The sequence below is a fragment of the Sebastes umbrosus genome, chromosome 8 (assembly GCF_015220745.1).
Source record: "Sebastes umbrosus isolate fSebUmb1 chromosome 8, fSebUmb1.pri, whole genome shotgun sequence".
In the NCBI taxonomy this organism is placed as follows: domain Eukaryota; kingdom Metazoa; phylum Chordata; class Actinopteri; order Perciformes; family Sebastidae; genus Sebastes; species Sebastes umbrosus.
The window spans coordinates 10,603,681-10,623,502 of record NC_051276.1 but is presented as its reverse complement, the minus strand read 5'-3'; the positions used below and the strand labels follow the sequence as shown (position 1 = coordinate 10,623,502).

Below are 19,822 nucleotides of genomic sequence, written 5' to 3'. Positions count from 1 at the left end.
TAGCAGAATTGGTTCAGGGGGTTGATGCATGAGTTACATGTTGTGGTCATTGTGTGTCAAGTACCAGTATTTGTGTGTAAACAATTGAGAAAAACTGTAACATGAAGATAACTACCAGCTGGGGTTACGGCCTTCTGTAACACAGCACATAGGACGGTAACATGGTGTTTGCTTTTTCAGATATTGGCTAAATTGTGACGTATACAGTAATCGTTATGGTCTCTGAAACCTTCGCTGCTCGGTTTCCTCACGGTTCTCTAGTTGGAAGGATTTGGTTAGTAATGCTACAACATTTCGGCTGCGACATTTAAAAGACACCACCTTCACCTACAGTACTGAATGAGAAACCTGGATATTGAGATGATACATTATGTACCTGTTCACATAGTGACAAGCAGCTCTATGACAAGTGTGCGTTGCAAAAATCTATTTACATGAACCAGATTAGTAATAATAATAAAGTACAACCCACACTGTCACTTGGTTAAATCTCAAGCAGTGTGCTGATTGTAAATGCCCCAACATTAAAATGATTCTGACACGTTATTTAATTGGAAATTAGCTAACCTACTCTATCTTCTAACAAATAAATCTACATTTATCTGTTCCTTTCTTGCATTTTCTCATTTTACAGTATTTTTAATGAAAGCATTGCTTGAGATTTAACTAAAACTGCTGACATGGAGCATATCACAGGACGTTAGAGTGGCAGGATAAATACAGTCCTCATTATCACTGTTTGTTCTCATCTGAATTCTTTGAGTTTCTATCAGATTGCACCAGAGTGTCTGACATGTTACACCAAGTTAATCAAAGACAAACACAAAATATGAAAACAACTGTTTGACAATTAAATCCAATTTAAGTTAAACTCAATATTCTGTACCATTATTGTGACAAAATAACACAACTTGTATAAAACGACGGCTCACATTCAGGGCCTAGCTGTGCTAACGCTAACCCTAGAGTATAAAAAAGTGCCTTAAAAAAGCAAAAATTCATCCCTGTAATAACAAGTCCTCAGTGCATAGCATGCCAGTAACAGTTTAAAGTCCATTTTGTCCGTTGTGCACGCTGCACGTCACCGGTACAATCACTCCATCGGGCTCCCGACAGCACTGCAGTGAAACAGCTGCAGAGGAAACAGCCACAGTGACACCTTTAATAAAAACTTGTCTGGATTACCAGCAGCCTCCCGGTAGGGACAACAGACAGAGGTGAGTCTCCCCAGGTTTAGACATCAGACCTTTGGTGGAGGAACTGGTCTCAGAGCCTGTAGAGGACAAAAAAAGAAAATATATTTATTGAATAAACTTTAAGGAACCATTGGACATTTTCTGAAATACGTTTATTCTCTTTCTTGCCGAGTTAAATGATAAATAGGAATCTACATCCAGCCAGCCGATTAGACTGTTATCAGGCTATTAAATAGGCGTTATCAGTCGCTATAAGCCCCATAGATGTGGGTCAATAGGGGCCTATTACACCCACTAGTATATTTATCATCTATTCACATGGTAGAGCATCGAAAGAAGGTTAAATAACACAACAGCGACCTCTGGTGGCCATAGTAATTATGACAGGAGCAGAAATCAGGTGCTGTAGTATAGACAGTATGAAACTCCATATGGTGTTGAGGTCAGGTCCGATGGATGATGGATGGGTCACAAAACATACGACTTTCACCAGGAGACTGGAGTTTGCATCCCGTGTGAAACCAACAATGTGTAGTTGTCTTTGTGTTCGTAGTTATTTTAAACCTAAACACGTTTTTTCCCTAAACTTAACTAAGTGTTTTTTATTGTCTAAACTTAAAGAAGTTGTAGTTTTGTCGCCTAAAGCTAAAGAAGTGTTTTTTGTTTGTGTTCAAAATGTGATGTTTCACAACATGTTAGAACGTGTTGCTTTCAAAGTTTCGCTTTCACTTTTATAACGTAGTAGGTGTAGTAGGCCCCTACTGACCCACATCTATGGTGCTTATAGCGACTGATAACGTCTATTTAATAGCCTGATACCAGTCGAATCAGGTGATCCAGCAGCCAGTTAGCTTAGTTTAGCATAAAGAACAGCTAACCTTGCTCTGTCTGTCCTAACAGCAAAACTAAGTGAAGTCAAGTCAGCGTGTGTTTGTCATTGAATCATTCAGGATCTCACTGTCTGATTACATGTGAGAAATACTAAACTTGTGATCATGTTTGTGCTTTTCCTCCTGTGGTTTTAATAGAAGTTAACATGTGGAGGAAACACATGGCATCCCAGCTGGTGTCAGTTTGAACGTTATGTTCTTGATGAAACTACTCCTGGTGAAGAAGTCTGTCAGAGTTAGTTTGAGTTGTGGTGTTTAACAGCGTCGGAGGCCTATGATCTGTGTGTTGAATCACAGTTACCTGGCGAGCAGCCGTGTAGTTCTTGTTCGGGGGTTTAGGTCTGTTCCCTGCTGGAGGGGGTGGAGGTGGAGCTCCTTTGGGTTTTGGCCTTCCAGCCTAAAATTTCAAATAGTGTCAGTGAATGCAGTTTATAGTTATATGATGTATCTACACTAAACACATGTAATATACTGTGTATTCCAGCATGTTACCTGCACTGGCTTGGGGTGAGAAAGAACTGGCCGTGCTGGCGGCTTCCTGTGGCTGAGTGCACTGTTAGGAAACGAGAGATTCAATCAGCATTGCAAAGGTGAGTTTACAGCAGCATACCTGCACTCGGGTGATGGTTACTTACGTTGGCAACGTGGGACTTTGTCGTTTTTTACAGATGAATCCGACCACACCAGCTATGATACCTAAAACCACTAGTATAACAGTTACTGCGATGGCAATAGTTGCTCCTGCAGAAATGGAACAGAAATCAGTTTAGTTTGGATGCAGCAGTGATTTAAAATTGAATGTTAGTTGTGCAGAAAGCGCATGTTTCTTTATTCTGGATGCATTAACAAGCGGCAATGTGGAAGTGCCAAAAACTGCAGTTCATTGAATGGCTACTGGAGGCTCCAAAAGGGAGTCAGTCCCCAGACCTCCATGTTATAATGACCCACTTTACAGCAGAAATCAACATGTTTACAGCCTGGTACAAAATACAGTTTTGGTCTCGACAGCTAATTTCCCCGAGCAGCTTGCAGGTTAGAGCCCCAAGTGAATCAATGTGCAGGAAAATATACATAAATATATATATAAATATACACTACAGTGACACCTGGAGGTGTGAAAGACAAACCGGAAGTAGCGTGGGCTGAGGGAGAGCAGCCGCTTTAATATTAATAAATACGGATCACAATGATAATTTTGACACTGAAGCGGTTGAACATAGCGTGGCCGCTTTGAGCGATAGGTCACAGGCTATAGCTGCTAGCTCGGCCATGTTTGTGTCCTTTTGGAGAATTTTCATGCAAATATCGGACAAATAATTTGACTTGCTGTGCAGTTAATTGTACTAAGGTTTGTGCTCCAGTTTTTTTGGTTAGTGAAATTCTAGTAGTATTTTAGTTATATGTTAACTTAGCTCGTTGTACTAAAAGACACTCCAAGTGACCGTTCACGTGTTTTGTTCTATCCAAGTTGCTTGGAGGTTGCGCTCCCTTCGCGCCTACCGTTACTAAGCAACCAAAACCTACACGCTGGGATGATTGTGCACCGTGAATCCCTCACAGCAGCTTGACTGCTCTATTTGTTTTTGTCAGTTTGAGCTGTTGTGATGTTCTCGGAGGGAAACGGTGAAGCCTGTAAAAACGGTCCGTGTGACCAACCATAAAGCTCTGGGTCGTCCTATATTTACAGTAGACTGATATTTCTTTGGCTCCATAAAAACCAACATGGCCCAAATAGGTCGTGCTTAGAAGGTAAACTTGTGAAAACACTCGCGAGACTCGCTGCCCGACGACCTATCCTACGTTAACCATTCGAGGTCAATGCCTATAACCTTAACCATCTTTGCGAGAGTTTTGCAGCGTGACATCACGTTGACTATACGTGCCCTTCTTCCATACAGTCTATGTGCGTTGATGAACGACTGTCTCACCGGTAGAAAGAGGACTCAAAGACGCGTCCTTGGAGTTGCAGCGAGGAGGCATCCAGCCAGGCTCACACTGGCACTCACTTCTGTGATTACATACCTGAAGAACACAAAAGAAATCCAGATGTTATCAGATGTTCTCATGCAGCAGCAGACCTGCTAATGCATTAACATCCAAACTAACCAGTTGCACCATAAATGCTTATGAACTCTTAATAACACTTTACTTAGCTTTACCCAACCTCACTGAAAAAAACATTTACCACACTTACTACATATAGGAGTCAGATCGAACATTCAGCCCCACTCCTCTATGATTTTAACGTTCTATCCATTTCCAATATAAATACATATTTAACAGGTATTTTATTTTTTATCTGCAAGTGTGTATCAGCCTGATTTGGTACCTGTTACATTTCTATAACATTTTTTCCAGGCAAATTCAATAAATCCACACGTTTAACACCAGACGTGTAAATGGAATAAGGAATCCTCCTCCTCCTCCTCACAAACTTTAAATTCAGGATTGAAGCTTATTTGTTGAGACAAACTAAAACTAAACTGAACTAAACTGTGAGCAGTGTTGGCGTGTACTTACAGCGTTGCCGCTGCATTTTGCTGAACAGTTTGTGTTTCTGTACGCTGTCTGAAGCTCCATGCACTCATTCTGGCTGCACACCTGGAGAGAAACAAGTCAGCGACAAAGACGTTGTTTAAATTAATACACATTTTAGATTTAGTGTTCACTAGTGTTCCTAGTTACAGAATGAATAATTTACTTCAATTCATCAAGACTTTACTCAGTTTTTTTGATTCTCCGTTCAGCGTGGAGGCATGAGAGGAAAACAACGTTTTCTTCAAGAATTCAAGGTATAATGGGGGGAGTAACTGTTATACAAATGGTCATTTTGTGAGTGAAGTATTCCTTTGAAGAGACTAACTGTTACCTTTCCATCCCCACATTTAGTGCCGGTGTCCACCTGGCCGTAGTCTTTGGTGTAGTCTCCAAAGAAGGCGGCCTTGCAGGTGCCTACTCTGACCATGCGGCCGTAGTTTGGGTTGTCATTACCGCCTTGGCAGAAGAGCTTCCCACAAAACACGTCTCTGCAGAGGAATAGAGGGTCAAATATGAGCTCACAATCACTTTAGAGACAATCCCTACTAGTTCTGAAAATAAATAAACTCACATTTATTCCAACACAGGTTGATGAGACAGCATAGTAAGAAGACTATTAGACTAACTATCCTATGGTGAGTTTAGCTGAGACTCACTCTTGCTGACAGGGGATGAACTTGTTTTCATCGGGACGTCGGCAGAAGGCGTAGTAGGTTCCTCTGGTGTTCTGGTTGTAGCAGGACGGAGTGGCCTCTGAAGCAGCTGATCACAGGAGAGGATTACACAGTTAACCTGTTCAAAGATCTTACAAAGTACTGTAATATAAAATACAACAACAAATATAACATGTAAGAGCAGGACACTCACTAGGTCCATACAGTTTGACACACTGGTTTGGCCTCTGTGGACACTGGCCGTTGTAGCAGTACCCCAGACCTCCATCACATGGGACGCCATTCACAGTAAACACGTCCTCGGGACAGGTGGTGCTCTTCCCGTCACAGAACTCTGCCAGGTCACATTCATCCTGCCGCCGGCGGCACTCCCTGGACCGAGGCGAGATCTATATGGATCACATCAGAGTACATTGTATGTAAAACACTATGAAGTGTGACAGATAAATCGGCATGCTTCGCTTTGCTTAGGTTGTGGCCAATATACGCACATTTGAATAATATATCATATTAAATAGTATGTCATTGATTAGATTTGTTTTTGTTTTTATATCAGGTTTCCTTAAACCTCCAATAACTGGCAGCATAAACAGGTTATTAACACAACATTCACATATCAGTGAACATGTTAGCAAACCGTTGAATTATTGAATCCCCATTCATTTGGAGTCGTGTTTGTGGCCACCTAATGAATATCAGTCTAATGTTCCCACTCTGTTATGTTCAGCAGCAGCTCGTCTCTACCTGACTGTCGGATTTTTAGAGCTTTTATGATGAAAACAGCGTCCTGCTGCGGCTGAAAACGGCGCCATGAGAGCGGTGAGTTGTGGGCCGGACAGCTGAAACGCAGCTGATCTTTCTCTGTAGGTTCACCAGTACGAGCGACTCCTTTCACATTGTCACAGTGTTTTCATATCGTCACTGATTCATTGTTGCTATAAACATATAGATTCAAGGTGATCACCAGCTGGAGGTCAAAGGTCAGTTAGGCTACTTTATTAAGTAGTTACTAGGGTAAAGGACTAATACAGTGATACTGAAATCTCCAGGAATTTTTGAACATACTTTATATACAAAAAGGCTCTAAATGGAATCATATTTAGTGTCTGATATATTTTTCCACGCAAAAGATCAATTACCTCGTTCAAAAAAAATCAAAAATACTCCTTTCCCCTCATTGAAAAATCCAGACACATATTTTTAATTTCTAAGGTTCAACTGCTGGACACAAGATGTCTCCTACTTCACTGTAATCATCTCACACGTACACGTCTTACAAACACTGCAGAGTGAAGTCACACGTCCAGGTGAAGTAACAATAAGCCAAACATTGGCTGCATCCCAAGTGTCTTAAATGCATCCATGTTTCCCTCACTTGTGTCTCTCCATGCATTCCAGGTGGGAGGGACTGAGATGCAAGTGAGGGAAATGTGGATGCAAATAAAAGACTTTGGATGCTCCTATAGTTTCAATTGGAGGGTCTAACAGTAACCAACAATCCTCCAGGCTTAAATATTTGTAATACCTTAGATTCCCACTAGAGGAGGCTGCAGCAGATCAAACTATTGGATCACCATAAGTTAAGAAGTCAACATTTGAAAAAAAAAAAGTCCCTGTAGGAGGTGAAGCAGCATTTCTTCATCCATACTGACTTACTGACCTTACAGTCTTCGCAGCACTCTCCCTCAGCACACTGTGAGCCCTCCTTCAGTGTGCAGCTGGTGGCGTTGCAGCACGGGTTGGTGCACTCCTATAAGAACAACACACACCTCATTAGACTCCTGGTGATCCTTCTCTTCATCATGTTGAGTTATGTTCCTTTGAGTGATGTGTGTTTTTTCTTTCAAAATGAGAGCGAGCTTCAGCAGACACTGTGGAGACTCGGCAGATACTAGACAAAACTGGATCTAAGTCGACAGTATTTTGAGAACTATTACTTGTTTTCATTTCCCTGTGATACTTGACTCTTGTGGTATTTATATATTAATTGATTTAGATCAGAAGAAAATGTTTGTGTTATTGTACCATAATGCCTCTGGTACATTAAAAGGTGCATATGATAACGGCTGAGGTTCATGACTTCAAACCACAAAATGTACCTGTATTGTGATTTTTGTCCTGTGAAAAACTGACTTAAATCTCAGTGTTTAATAATGAGCTTCTAACTATTAAAGGGCAGATATCTCCAGCATCAGGGCCCCCCTGCTGCATGCCACATGGAGCTTGTTGTGCCTCTACTGAATACCAGCAGAAGCAGAAACAGGTCTGAACATGATGATGATTATGATGATTATCACTGGAATGAACAAGTTAGTGGAAATTACAAGTTGTGGAACTGTTCATTACGACTGGTGTTGAGGTGGAATGAACAAAAAGCTTTAAAAGAATCATCCTGAAGCCACAAAGAGTGAATCAATATTCAAATAAATTCAACTTTATTGTCAATATACTCTCATTTCAAGATGGAGCAACTTGCTAAAAATAACTGTAGGAGCCTTGAACAATTTCAGAAATGTTTGTATTAATGTTAATTAGGTTTGTGATGGCTTATGTTTTTTTGGGTATTCGTTAATGTCTATGATATTGGAATTTATTATTTTGCCATTTATTATGTGATCGCGATGATTTGGGAGATTTGGGTCACATGGATATTATGGGTGGTACTCATAGTTAATAATATCAGCTGTTCACCTGGTGCCAGAAAGGGGGAGAGGGCAGCCTAATGAAAGCAGCTGTTTGTGAGCCAGATGTTCTGTGCAGCCTCTCAGACACTAGCACTTCATATACAATCCAAACACCAGATTTCATATCAGGAGTTGACATTAATCTGTTTGCTTTCATTCTCTTTTAAAAAGAAGATCGACTCCTAATGTCAAATGTGTTGGTGCATGTCAAACAGCCTCTTTCCAAATATGCCTCTTGGCAAAATAACAAACTGAAAGAGTCAAGATCAGACAGGGACAACAAGATGTACACGCTTACTGTCTGGAAACTACGGCCCTGAGGCACACAGGTCTAAAATCAGTACAGGGAATAATGCATTTCACTCAGTAAGCTGTCAGAACGCTTCACATTGTTATATTGTTATAGATCTTTATAGATGTTATAAATCTATATATTAAGATAGATATAGAGTATATTTAGAGGATTATTGAATATGGTTTAGACCTGCTCTATATGAAATCTTGAGATAACTTCTGTTATGATTTGATGCTGTATAAAAATAATTTGGTATAACTTGCATAGCTTCTGTATTAATACCATCATCAAGGCTTATTGATAACTGAGGGGAGAATATAGGTTTGAATATAGAATATGTTTCCTCCTGATGATGACGAGTGCTTGTTACCTCCAAGCTGCCACAGTCACACTGTTCTCCTTTCTCCACGAAGCCGTTGCCGCAGAACGACGGGGCCTCCAGCGTGCTGTAGTCTGGTTTGTCCAGCAGGCAGCTCGGGCTGCGGTTCAGCAAGTATTTCTCATAGAAGTTGGTGCTGCAGCTGCTGAAGGTCCGAGGAATATTCCAGCTGAAGAGAAAATAAAACAGCAACACCTGTTTTCATTGTTAAGTCCAAAGTCACATACTTTGAACTTCAACCTTGTCTATACTTCTACTTCTTTTAGCCTTTCAACACAGCCTCAGAGAAACTGTTTGGAGTGAATCTGTTCTTATAGAAACACAGCAGACTTTATGACTTGTCATAGGAGGAAAAGCACAGGTATACATAATAACATGAATGAATTTAATGACTGCGTTATTAAACCAAATCATGACAGCCAGAACAGCAACACGAGGAGCCTGAAACCAAAGCAGCTAAATGCTTTTATTATCATGTCTTTATTTACACCTGTGCTTTTCCTAAGGAGACGTGTCAGAATGTCGTCTGTTAAAGGAGTACGCCACTGATTAATGCTGCACTTTTATAAAAAAAGTTGGACTCACGATGGACAGTTTATAAAAAAAAATACAAAATCAATGCTGCAGAACCAGAGATATCACCTTTTTCATTCCATGCAGTCTCCTTCCTTGTCTAAACCTGCCGCCTACATTACCCACAATGCAACTCGACTGCCGACAGTTCAGCTAATGTTAGCCGCTAGCCTCAACAGCTACAGAGGTCTGGTGAGATCGCTTCTTTCTACCTCAACCACATTTTTCTCATTTTCAAACTCGTAGTCTTCAGGCCCAACTGACGCTGACTCAAGTGACATCACTTGAGGCAATGTATCAGACTCACTCAGCTCCCTCTGGAGGCAATAAAGGCTTTATACTACTTTTATGCAGTAGTACTCTCCAACACCTTTAAACAGACTGTGATATTATGTAAATAAACATGCTTGCTTTTGACTGGGGTTTTGTAACACGGTTTCTTACCTGAGCGCTGCAGCCATGATGCAGCTATCACCAGAACAAACACAGCCGCTGGAGTCATCGTGGTTCATGCCCAGGTTATGGCCCATCTCATGGGCCAGAGTTGCTCCCACTGCAATGGCCCGGTCATTGTGATCCTGAGAGGTGAAACTCTTTACATTTAGTTACCTTTATCAGCATTTTACATCCACATGCACCAATGTTCGCCTGCTAACTCGTGATACAAAAATCTGTTTCCTCAATCTGCAGTTTCTTTATTTTCCGACCACAGTAACGTTGGTAGAGTCTAGACGTGCGTTGTATACAGTTGAAGTCTTTCAAAATCACCATGTGAAAAAAAGTTACACTTCCTCTTTAAAATAATGAATAACAGAATTTTGGTCACTTATTGATGATAGTTGGGAACTTGGTTGGCAAAATAATGACATTTAAAGAATGGATTATAGATATTCGGTTGTGTTGTGATACTAAAATAAATACACAGAGGCAGGGAGAGCTCCGTACACTGATACAGAGACACAGTTCAGGTTTTACACTTAATGAGATTTGGCCTTTTTTACTCAGAATAACAAGTCTACAGCCTAGTGACCCTGTGAGGCTGGTTTTTGGTCACCTTACACGGCATCATGCGAGAATCACAGCATCACATATCACATGAAAATCCCTAGTTTAGTGCGTCACATGAAGTGGTGCGCCAGCTGCAGTGTATGAGCACAACAGACGACTGAGTCCCCAGTTCACTGTCAGGAGAGTTACTGTAGAAGCTACGATGCTGCGTTCACTGTCTCCAGTTCACCGTCAGGAGAGTTACTGTAGCAGCCACGATGCTGCGTTCACTGTCTCCAGTTCACCGTCAGGAGAGTTACTGTAGCAGCCACGATGCTGCGTTCACTGTCTCCAGTTCACCGTCAGGAGAGTTACTGTAGAAGCCACGATGCTGCGTTCACTGTCTGCAGTTCACCGTCAGGAGAGTTACTGTAGCAGCCACGATGCTGCGTTCACTGTCTCCAGTTCACCGTCAGGAGAGTTACTGTAGCAGCCACGATGCTGCGTTCACTGTCTCCAGTTCACCGTCAGGAGAGTTACTGTAGAAGCCACGATGCTGCGTTCACTGTCTCCAGTTCACCGTCAGGAGAGTTACTGTAGCAGCCACGATGCTGCGTTCACTGTCTCCAGTTCACCGTCAGGAGAGTTACTGTAGCAGCCATGATGCTGTGTGTAGTGTCGCTGACATGCAGCCACTTTCCCAGTATAAGTCTCCACCGCACATATAGTTTAGTTTAGCAGGTTGTCAGCTGTGTGACTGCCCGGCGTAACTTTAGCGAGTGTCCGACAAACAGTGTGTCCGAGTATCCGGGTTGTTGGTGGCGTTATAGCTGTGAATTAGGTGTAGAAGTGTGTGTGCAGTTTATTTGTCAGTGAATAAATGTTACAACTCCAACTCGAGAGATTGGAGCCAACTTCCCGTATCTTGCTACTCCGGCTCAGACTCTCTTATGGTAGACCAGCTTTTCTCCCTTTAAGTGTCGAGCCGCTCCTCTGAGTTTTGCTCAGCTTTTGAATTAATTATTAATATTTCTTTTAACCATTTAACTGATAGCGTTAATCAGTTAAAATGCTTAATGTGGATTAAACGGTTAATTATTAACATCGCTAGTCTGAACCACCAACAGACGGACGTTACCATGGTAGAGCCATGCTGTTAGTGTGGCTAATATAAATTCCTTGGTTACAAACTTTACACCCGGCCAAGACTATATGGTGTAAATAAAAGATGGAAGACGGAACAAATGTTCGTGTCTCTCAGGAAGGAGCTCCTACCTGTACGACTCCAACAGAGTGACCTGAGCAAAGAGTCCCAATGAAAGCCAGCCCCACGGTGGCTCCTTCAAAGTCAATACCACTGAAAGACAAGTAAGGATAGTATGAGAAACACTTCAAAAAACATACAAATGCTGTTCATCCATCCATTCATCCATCCAGTTCTCTATTTATACTATATTATATTAAAATAAAAAGGGAACCTTGGCTGATTGACTGGCATCAACAGTTCTGTGCCTTTGCTTAATTATTTTGTTGATTTCTCTTGATTTCATGGAGATTAAACAACTTTGGCAGTTTCATAAAGGCATGATTTGGTTATGAAATAACTCGCCAGGTCAACATGAACTAAACTGGCAATACAGGGTTTATTTAGTAGACAAGATAACCACGTATTTAAGTAATAATTTAAAGTTCCAAAAGCACTGTCGCCTCAAAGCAAGACATTTCTGGTTTGAACCCATTGGCCGACCTGGGGCCCTTCTGTGTGTAGTCTGCATGTTCTCCCCGTGTTAGCGTGGGTTTTCCGGCTTCCTCCCACAGTCCAGAGACATGCAGGTTAGGTTCATTGTTGACTCTAAGTTGAATGTGAGTGTGACTGGTTGTCTGTGTCAGCCCTGTGATAGTCTTGTGACCTGGGTCTGGTAAGTGGTTACTGATAAACGGTGGATGTTCCACAAGGTTTTGTTTGTGTGTTTGTTTGTGGGGAGGAAAGTTTCTTTTGGCAATCAACAGGTGTTGAACAGGTCAGGTCGGCAGCTCTTGAAAGTCAAAAGTAACCTTCAAATCCATGTTTGTTCAGCTTATCAAGGGGAAAACTCACACGCCTCTTCCTCGTGACTGGAGTGATACAGGCTATTGTTTAATGGAGGAAACCCTGTGGGACTTTTCTGTACTTACCTGAAATTTGAATATACTGTACACACGTTATCTGTGACATTAGTTCTAGTGTTTTAGCCAGTCAGCATCCAATTTGCAAGGACACGGAAGTTACACAAGCATGATGTGGAAACTTCCAGCCAGCGTATAGAACATCCAGAATGGACGCACCAAAGTGGTTAAACTTATGAATCAAAACATGAGAGTTCACAGCTTCCTTCTATTTAACACCAAATATAAAGTGAGATAGAGAATGCTGGATTTTTACTGCCAGGTTAGACAGGTTAAGGACTGTTCAGACCTGATGAGATGTGCGTTGTCGTGCTTTTTCCTCTTCATCAGCTCAGAGTTCCTCCAATTCATGAAAGCGTCCAGGTTGGCCCCGGCCGGGTGGGTCACAGAGATCAAGTCACGACTGGACCAGATTTCCAGCCCCACCAGAGCAATGAAGGTCCTCAGAGGCTTGTAGGCCTGCAAGAAAGCAGGACATCACCAAAAAAATAAACCATGAGACAGGTTATGTCTATACACTGTTCACTCCGATCAAAAACAGGACCAAATTATCAGGAAACGTTGCCGCAAATACAATAAATAAATATGTGGCTTAAACGTAACAAACAGACAGCTGTTATGTGTCATTTGTGATCTGGAATTTGCCAGAAATCATAAAAGCACTGACTCAATGACTCTTGGCAAAATGTACAGTGTTACGTCATGCCAATAAAGCCATTTGAATTGACTCACCATATTGACGAAGTTGACAACTTCAAATATCCGGTTTCTCATCGCTGTCGGATCTCGCTTCATCTTCAAGTACTGAAACATCATGGCATCATGTTAGAGCGAGGTCACATCCTGTTTCTCAGCAGTGGATCCATCATGAATCACCCAATGACCAAAATAACAACATGATGTGATTCTAGATAATAGACCCAAATAGTCCAACGTTTTTTTTTTTTACATTTACTCACATTACAAAGACGTATTTAGTCATATCCTTCACAAAAAGGAGTGCAAAACCAGCCAGAAAATAACTTCCTCTTTTTCTGAACTTTCTGGGTTTTTTTTACAGTAAATTTCCATGTGTGTATCTTACCGCACGGTTATCAGCAACAAGGTAGAGCTCAAGGTATTTCTGTTTCTGGACGATAGATATACCCTGGAGGACAACAGAATCAAGCAAATGAAGACAACTTTTAGTTAATGTCCTCTTTCAGCTTTAATTGTCAGATTTATTTCGTCTTGTGTTGTGATTATGAGTCTGAAGGAGGTTTTCTTTGCAGGCTGTTATGACAGCAGTGGTGTTACCGCTGATCTGGAGCGGCTCCGGCTGGTTGGGGGTTCGAAGTCGTCACTCCAGCTGGTGTTGGTGACGCCGCACACTGCAGGTGTGGAGTTCTTGTCATCAACAGTCATCACTGCGTGGTCCCCCTCATCGCCGCCAGAGAGGGGCTCAATCAGGTACCTCTGGGCTGACGTTCTGAAGTAACCCCTGCACAAGATCACGCCTGTTAGACTTCTAGCTCGACGCACAGTTCGAGACACGGTTTTAACTACTTTATATCATATACGGTAAGGTACTTTAATCTATTGGTTCCCAATAGATCGGAGGAGTTGTGAGATGATAAAAAGAAAAAACAAAGTTCTGTGAAACCAAATTTGTATGAATGAATGAAACATAACAAGGAGCCTCAAATAAACACTGCTTTTTGAAAGGGTCACAAGCCAAGATGATTGGTAAACACTGGTTTAATCTTTAACAATGTGTTTTATAAGTTTCTTATATATTTTAAAATCTGAACAGTAACTGTCACATGAATGTAGTGGAGTAAAAAATGCAATATTTCCCTCTGAGATGTAGAGAAGTAGAAGTAGAAATAAAATGGAAATACTCAATATACCTCAAAATTGTACTTAAGTAGATTACTCGATGATTTAAGGACAACTTTTTTTCATGAAGTAAAGTTAAAGAGAGGCTGGTTTGAGGGCTCACCTGAGTCCATCACAAGTGCTGATGCTGACAGATGATTGGCTGTCGTTCACAATGCTGCCATGATAGTAGCAGTGATCCTGATGAAGACAGGAGCATGATGACCAGGTTATCAAATAAGAAAAGGCCAAACTATCATTTACTCACATTGTTCAATCACAACTGTTCAAAGTCAAAGTCAAGTTCATGGAATTTGGTCTTAGAAGCTTTAAAAGATGTGGTTTAGAAAAGACAGTTGTACTTTGAGGTATGTTCGGGAAAGTACAAAAACACTTACGACGTCATTTGGAGTAGTGGTGACTCGAGTCCCATCTTCTTGGTAGTAAGTCTCAGTGTAGTCTTTGGTGAGTAATTCCCTGATGATGACAAGATATGAACATAAATGGCCATCATGCCATACTATGGTCTATGATTTATCTGACTTACACCCCAAATGTCCCTGTTGAAAATAACCAATGTGTAATATCTGATTCTGAGTCTGCAGAAATCTCAAAAGAAATAGCACAGCTCAGTGTGTCTAAAGGCAAAGATGAAAACCAACGACATGATAACCATAAATTCTGTGGAAGTCAAAAGAGTAGTAAAAACAGGAAGTAGCTCAGAGACACTGCTACCTCCAACGGAAGGGAGGTAAAACCATACTTATTTCTTTCGAGTTGCAATTCAATGTCTCGTCCTCCCACCGTCATTCCATACTTAACAGTCTCTGGCCTGAGATGCTGCGGAAAGGAAACATTCATTCTTATTTTCCCATAACTAACATCATAGCTTGGCTGCGTATAACAGCAAACACATGTACAGTATCTCCGTGACACTAAACATAGGAACAAGTGAAGACTGTACCTCTGCATGTCTCTTTCTAACTGTGTGAAGTCTGACGGGTCGAACCACCTCATAGTCCTTCACATCTTCAAAGTCGTGACCGTGGCTTTCTGTGGAGATGCAACATACATCACATCACGTTGATGTTATAGGGTATAACAACGAGTTTTAAGGTGAATTTAGTAACTGTCAACTAACTAGTCTAGCAGTTAACCCCCTGCTTCCTGTCTTTGTGCTGATTAAGTAGTCTAAATATGTCCTCTTTCCAGAGTTTGACCATATATACGTTTCAGTGTCGTGCTGCCATTGTTCCATCCATTTGTGTTGATAAATCCAAATTCTTTCGTGTTCATGTTGATGTTGCTTTACACTTCAAAACATTTTTTGCATTGCGTTTTGCTTTTTATTTGGCGCGTACGTCATACCTCTGCCCCAAGTGTTAAAGAAACACACAACTATTCCTTTAACAAGGTAAGATAAGGTGAGGGCAGCAAATAAGCCAATAGGTTTACTTTTTCAGTCTGACACACCTCCTGAGACCCGACCTGCTTACTGAATGACCCCCATCAGGGCCCTGACCCCAAGGTTGAGAATCTCTGCTCTAGCCCCTGACCTATGTAAAAAAAAAAAAAAGACAGAAAAACAATGGCACCCGCTGCAACCCCAGAGGTAGGGGCTTAATTAAAACGTATGCTGTATGTTAGCAAAACGATTGCAGCTTTCCAGACTGGGTCCTTCAGATGAAAGTTAGTTATAGAGATCGTTCAGTTATTTAATATCAACCTTCACAGCAGGCTGGAGATAAAATCAGGGCCGATTAGTGCACAAATTGTTGCTTAACTACCTGCATGCCCTCTGCTGTACAGTAATTACGGGATTTTCTGTAACCCACGACACATTCATATGAAGAGTATGAGTGTATACAGTATCAACACAGTAGCAGTGTCTGTCTGAAACCAGTTATCAGTGAAAACCTTATCAACAGGAACACTGAAGGCTTTGTGAGCAGGAAAATGTGTGTGTCCGTATAATATCAAACTAATCAAGTTAACCTTACATTATAATTTGGAACTTAAATCAAGTGTAACGCAGTGAAGCACACAGAGCTTGTTATATTAAAGATTCAAACACAACATAATGTCTATCAATGAAACTACATGATTTTAAGTATTTGTGTGTTGACGAAACAGCAGACGTTAACATCGAATTTCTATTTTCTTTTTATCTTTATGTTTTTTAAGTTTTTGTCATTCACTTTGGCTCAATTCCTGAATGAGAATATTTCTTCATTTTTTCTCATGTGTGTTTATAGTGGAGTCAAACTGTCCATTACTTGCCATATTAATAAGGAACAAAACATAAAACACAAGTCCTACTTCATGTTTGTGGTATCAGTTCCTCACCAACATTAAGAAACTTTTTGACCAAACTTGGTACTTCCCAGTGAGCAAAAGCATGCCTGAAAGGATATGACTGAGTCCCTGTTAGTCATGGTTACCTGTGGACAGGTACGCAGTAGCACCTGAGAGGGTGGTGGCTTTTTTGTGATCTGAATTCCAGCCTTGACAGTGTGGCACAATATCAGCAATGTGTTTAAAGTAATTCCCACTCATTGGTTTCGGCTTAGGAAGCATCATTAGATGGTAGCTACTGAGTGTGCTTCCAACGTAACCACAGAAATTAGGGAGGATTTCACAGCAGGCAGGATGAAGACGCACACAGTCGGTATTTCCTTGCTAATCACATGTTGCACAAGCAAATGCATCAGGTCCAAAAAGTTCCATTATCACTGATGCACACGAGGTAAACTCAGCCAAAGGTAGATCAACCACATTTTCAGGTGGAGACAGATATCATTCATTATCCTGAAACTGATGGAAGTTACATCCCTATAGTGCCTTTAAGTCTTAAATTTATGATATATCATATTCTATCTGATCATGTCTTTTAGAGCAGTGTTTTTACTTTATGCTCAGGAGCGGAAACCCACAAGTTAAAGTGCTTTGAATAGATAGGAGATGCCAAACGTAGGCTTTAGTTATTAATTAGCCACTGTGCTGAGTGGAGGTAACAGTATCCAGTGACTTACCTGAGGGCTTGAGCGAGGCAATTAGGATGAGGAGCCACAATAGGAGCGTTGGCGTCATTGTCCAAGTGCAGACAGTCACTGTAATAGAGGAGATGGATGCTCTGATCAGGCTTTATGAGTTGTACCTGCATGCTGTGTTGCTGTTCTTGCGAGGCCACACCTTCGCTTGCCTTCCTGAAACCTGTCACAGCTACTTCCTCATTGACAACACATTTACAGCACGCTCACAACCAGCCTGAACACGCCCCTGAGCTTCTCTTAAAGAATGCAGGAAGAATACTGCCCGCAGCATTGTGGTCAAAGCTAAACTTGCAGTCTCCCACATTAGGTTCCATGACATACTTTCATATCTTACAGTTCTCAGGATTATAGAGCAAACACATGATACACATTGTCTGAACAGTAAATCTCCTACCTTGTTGCTGGATCAAATTTTTGCTGCTTCTTCTTTTTTTGCATAAAAGCCATAAATCAGCAGTTTGACTCATCCTGTGTTGTGGTGTCGGGTTGACTCACAGTATTTAAGCCATATGGTAATTTCCACGTACATCACTTGTCACGCTGCCATCACCACACCATACAGTTTCACAGCGTTTACCACATAAAGGCTCCTTCCACTGCCCCTCTGTCCCTCACCCACTGGACACATGCTTGGAGTCCCAAGCAGAGACAAAGCGTCAGAAAACAATAAGGCCAATGTGCACGCTCCCTCGGCGGCAGACCGGGACATTTCAGGACACAGATCAGTGAGTGTGTCAGCATAGTGGAGTTAAGGTGACACCGTGTGACAGTTTCATAAACGTCAAGTGTCAGGTTTTGCTTTCTTATCTTTGGTTTAACACAATAGAGATTCAATTTACAATCAGTTCATGCAGCCCTGAACACTCATTCGTCTTGGTGGGAAAACCATGAGGCGCACACAGGAAGTGTGCTTCCGCTTACGCAGTTATTTACAGCTTAATGCTGTGTTTGCAGTCTGATGGGAATGACGAATAAAAAAATGATCTCTAGTTGCCTCACTGCCTGATGAGACTCCTGATGGTACCGTACATGGAGTAAAGAAAGACGGTTGGATTAGTGTGGTGTCATGAACTTTTGTTTATACACTTGTATGGTGCTCATTCATTTCATGATGCTCCATTCGTTGAGGACATGACCTAAACACTGACCGACTGAACTGAACTGAACCTAAACAACTGAACAATTGCCTCACTGTGAGTGTGGCGGCCACACTGCACTCAAACCAGAAACCACAGTCTCTGGTTCTCTGGCTTTGCCCTCTGGGTGAAAACAACACATCTTGATTATGAGTTCAGATATTATGTAAATCATCACTCCCTCTGGTTCTTAGAGCATCTTAAATCAACACTGACATGCACCTATACTGTATGTAAACTGATGGAGCTATTGGCTGCTATAACTAGTTCTCCTGCCAATACGGGCTGTAAAGAAAACCTCTCCTACTGCAGTTCCTATGCAAGCTATGGGGAGGAAATTCACCATCCTTGTGTCGCCTCTTTGTGATTTTATGCATCGTGTCAAAGTAACACAGAGAGGATTTTGTTGCCATGCTAGCAGCTCTGTGAGGCTGTACTGAGGCACAGCATTGCTTTGACCTAAACGCTAACATCAGTATCAGTAAACAACATGCTGATGTTTGGCAGGTATACAGTATGTTTGCCATGAGCATCATCTTCATTTAGTGTTTTGCATTCAAACATTTGCTAATCAGCACTAAACACAAAGAAAAACCTGACCTGATGATGGCGCTATAGATGAAAAGGCAGGTCATAAGAAGACGTAGTCAGGGGACCATGAATGTCTGTTTCAGTGTTTAGTAGGGAATGTGCTATTCTCATAGAGCATACTTTTAAATGATAATTATCATATCATGATCATATCATTACATATGATCTGAGATATGATATAAGATATGATATACTGCACTACAGTATTAAATTTCTTATGACATTATCATAGCATACTATACTATAACTTTGTAATGACACTTTTTATGGCATACTATATCATGATTTTTTTTAAAATTATGATATGCTATGACATTCTTATGGCATGTTATAGCATCACATGATATGACTTTTATGACACTATTGTATGACATACTATACTATGACATTTGTTATGCCACTTTTTTATTGTATACTATATTGCCAGTTTTTAAGACATTTTTATGACATACTTTATTATTTCTTATGGCAAACTATACTACTACTTTTTACTACTATAGAATGACATATTTTATAAAACTTTTTATGACATACTATATTATTACTTTTTTATGCCATACTTTACTATTTTTTATGACATATTATACCATGACACATTATATGACATTTATTATGGCATACTATACTATGACTCTTTTTTAATTTTTTTCAACATACTATACTATGACATTTTTTTAACATACTATAGTATGACTTTTTAATTTTTTCGACATGCTATAGTATGATGTTTTTTTCTAAATACTACACTATGATGTATAATGTGCAATACTTTAAGGTGTAATTTAATTCCAATCACTGCGCAA

General features: G+C 40.9%; 1 protein-coding gene across 2 annotated transcripts; it reads right to left on the bottom strand.

Moving 5' to 3' along the window:
- Positions 1 to 644: 644 nt before the first annotated feature.
- LOC119493063 (zinc metalloproteinase-disintegrin-like lachestatin-2) lies at positions 645 to 17,430 on the bottom strand. Of its 2 annotated transcripts, XM_037778075.1 has the most exons (22): positions 17,272 to 17,430; positions 15,204 to 15,292; positions 15,003 to 15,079; positions 14,638 to 14,716; positions 14,364 to 14,440; positions 13,679 to 13,862; positions 13,467 to 13,529; positions 13,115 to 13,186; positions 12,672 to 12,841; positions 11,492 to 11,573; positions 9,674 to 9,807; positions 8,648 to 8,825; positions 6,959 to 7,048; positions 5,492 to 5,687; positions 5,281 to 5,386; positions 4,956 to 5,112; positions 4,607 to 4,687; positions 4,015 to 4,108; positions 2,722 to 2,827; positions 2,579 to 2,639; positions 2,388 to 2,483; positions 645 to 1,273 (listed from the first exon to the last, which is right to left on the bottom strand). In XM_037778075.1, the coding sequence occupies exons 1-22, from the start codon at positions 17,327 to 17,329 to the stop codon at positions 1,241 to 1,243; spliced, it is 2,283 nt and encodes a 760-aa protein (XP_037634003.1). In that variant the 5' UTR covers positions 17,330 to 17,430; the 3' UTR covers positions 645 to 1,240. The 2 variants fall into 2 exon arrangements, with proteins under 2 accessions (XP_037634003.1, XP_037634004.1); XM_037778076.1 differs by lacking the exons at positions 2,388 to 2,483; positions 2,579 to 2,639; positions 2,722 to 2,827 and having other exon boundaries at positions 17,272 to 17,349.
- Positions 17,431 to 19,822: the final 2,392 nt, after the last annotated feature.

What these genes read in the sequence shown, in the direction of transcription:
- LOC119493063 (XM_037778075.1), bottom strand. Translation starts at nt 17,329, where the DNA reads ATGACGCCAACGCTCCTATTGTGGCTCCTCATCCTAATTGCCTCGCTC. An exon ending in TGTCAAACTGTATGGACCTA is followed by an intron (nt 5,387 to 5,491) that starts GTGAGTGTCCTG and finishes TCCTGTGATCAG; the next exon opens with CTGCTTCAGAGGCCACTCCG. An exon ending in ACTACACGGCTGCTCGCCAG is followed by an intron (nt 1,274 to 2,387) that starts GTAACTGTGATT and finishes TGTCCTCTACAG; the next exon opens with GCTCTGAGACCAGTTCCTCC.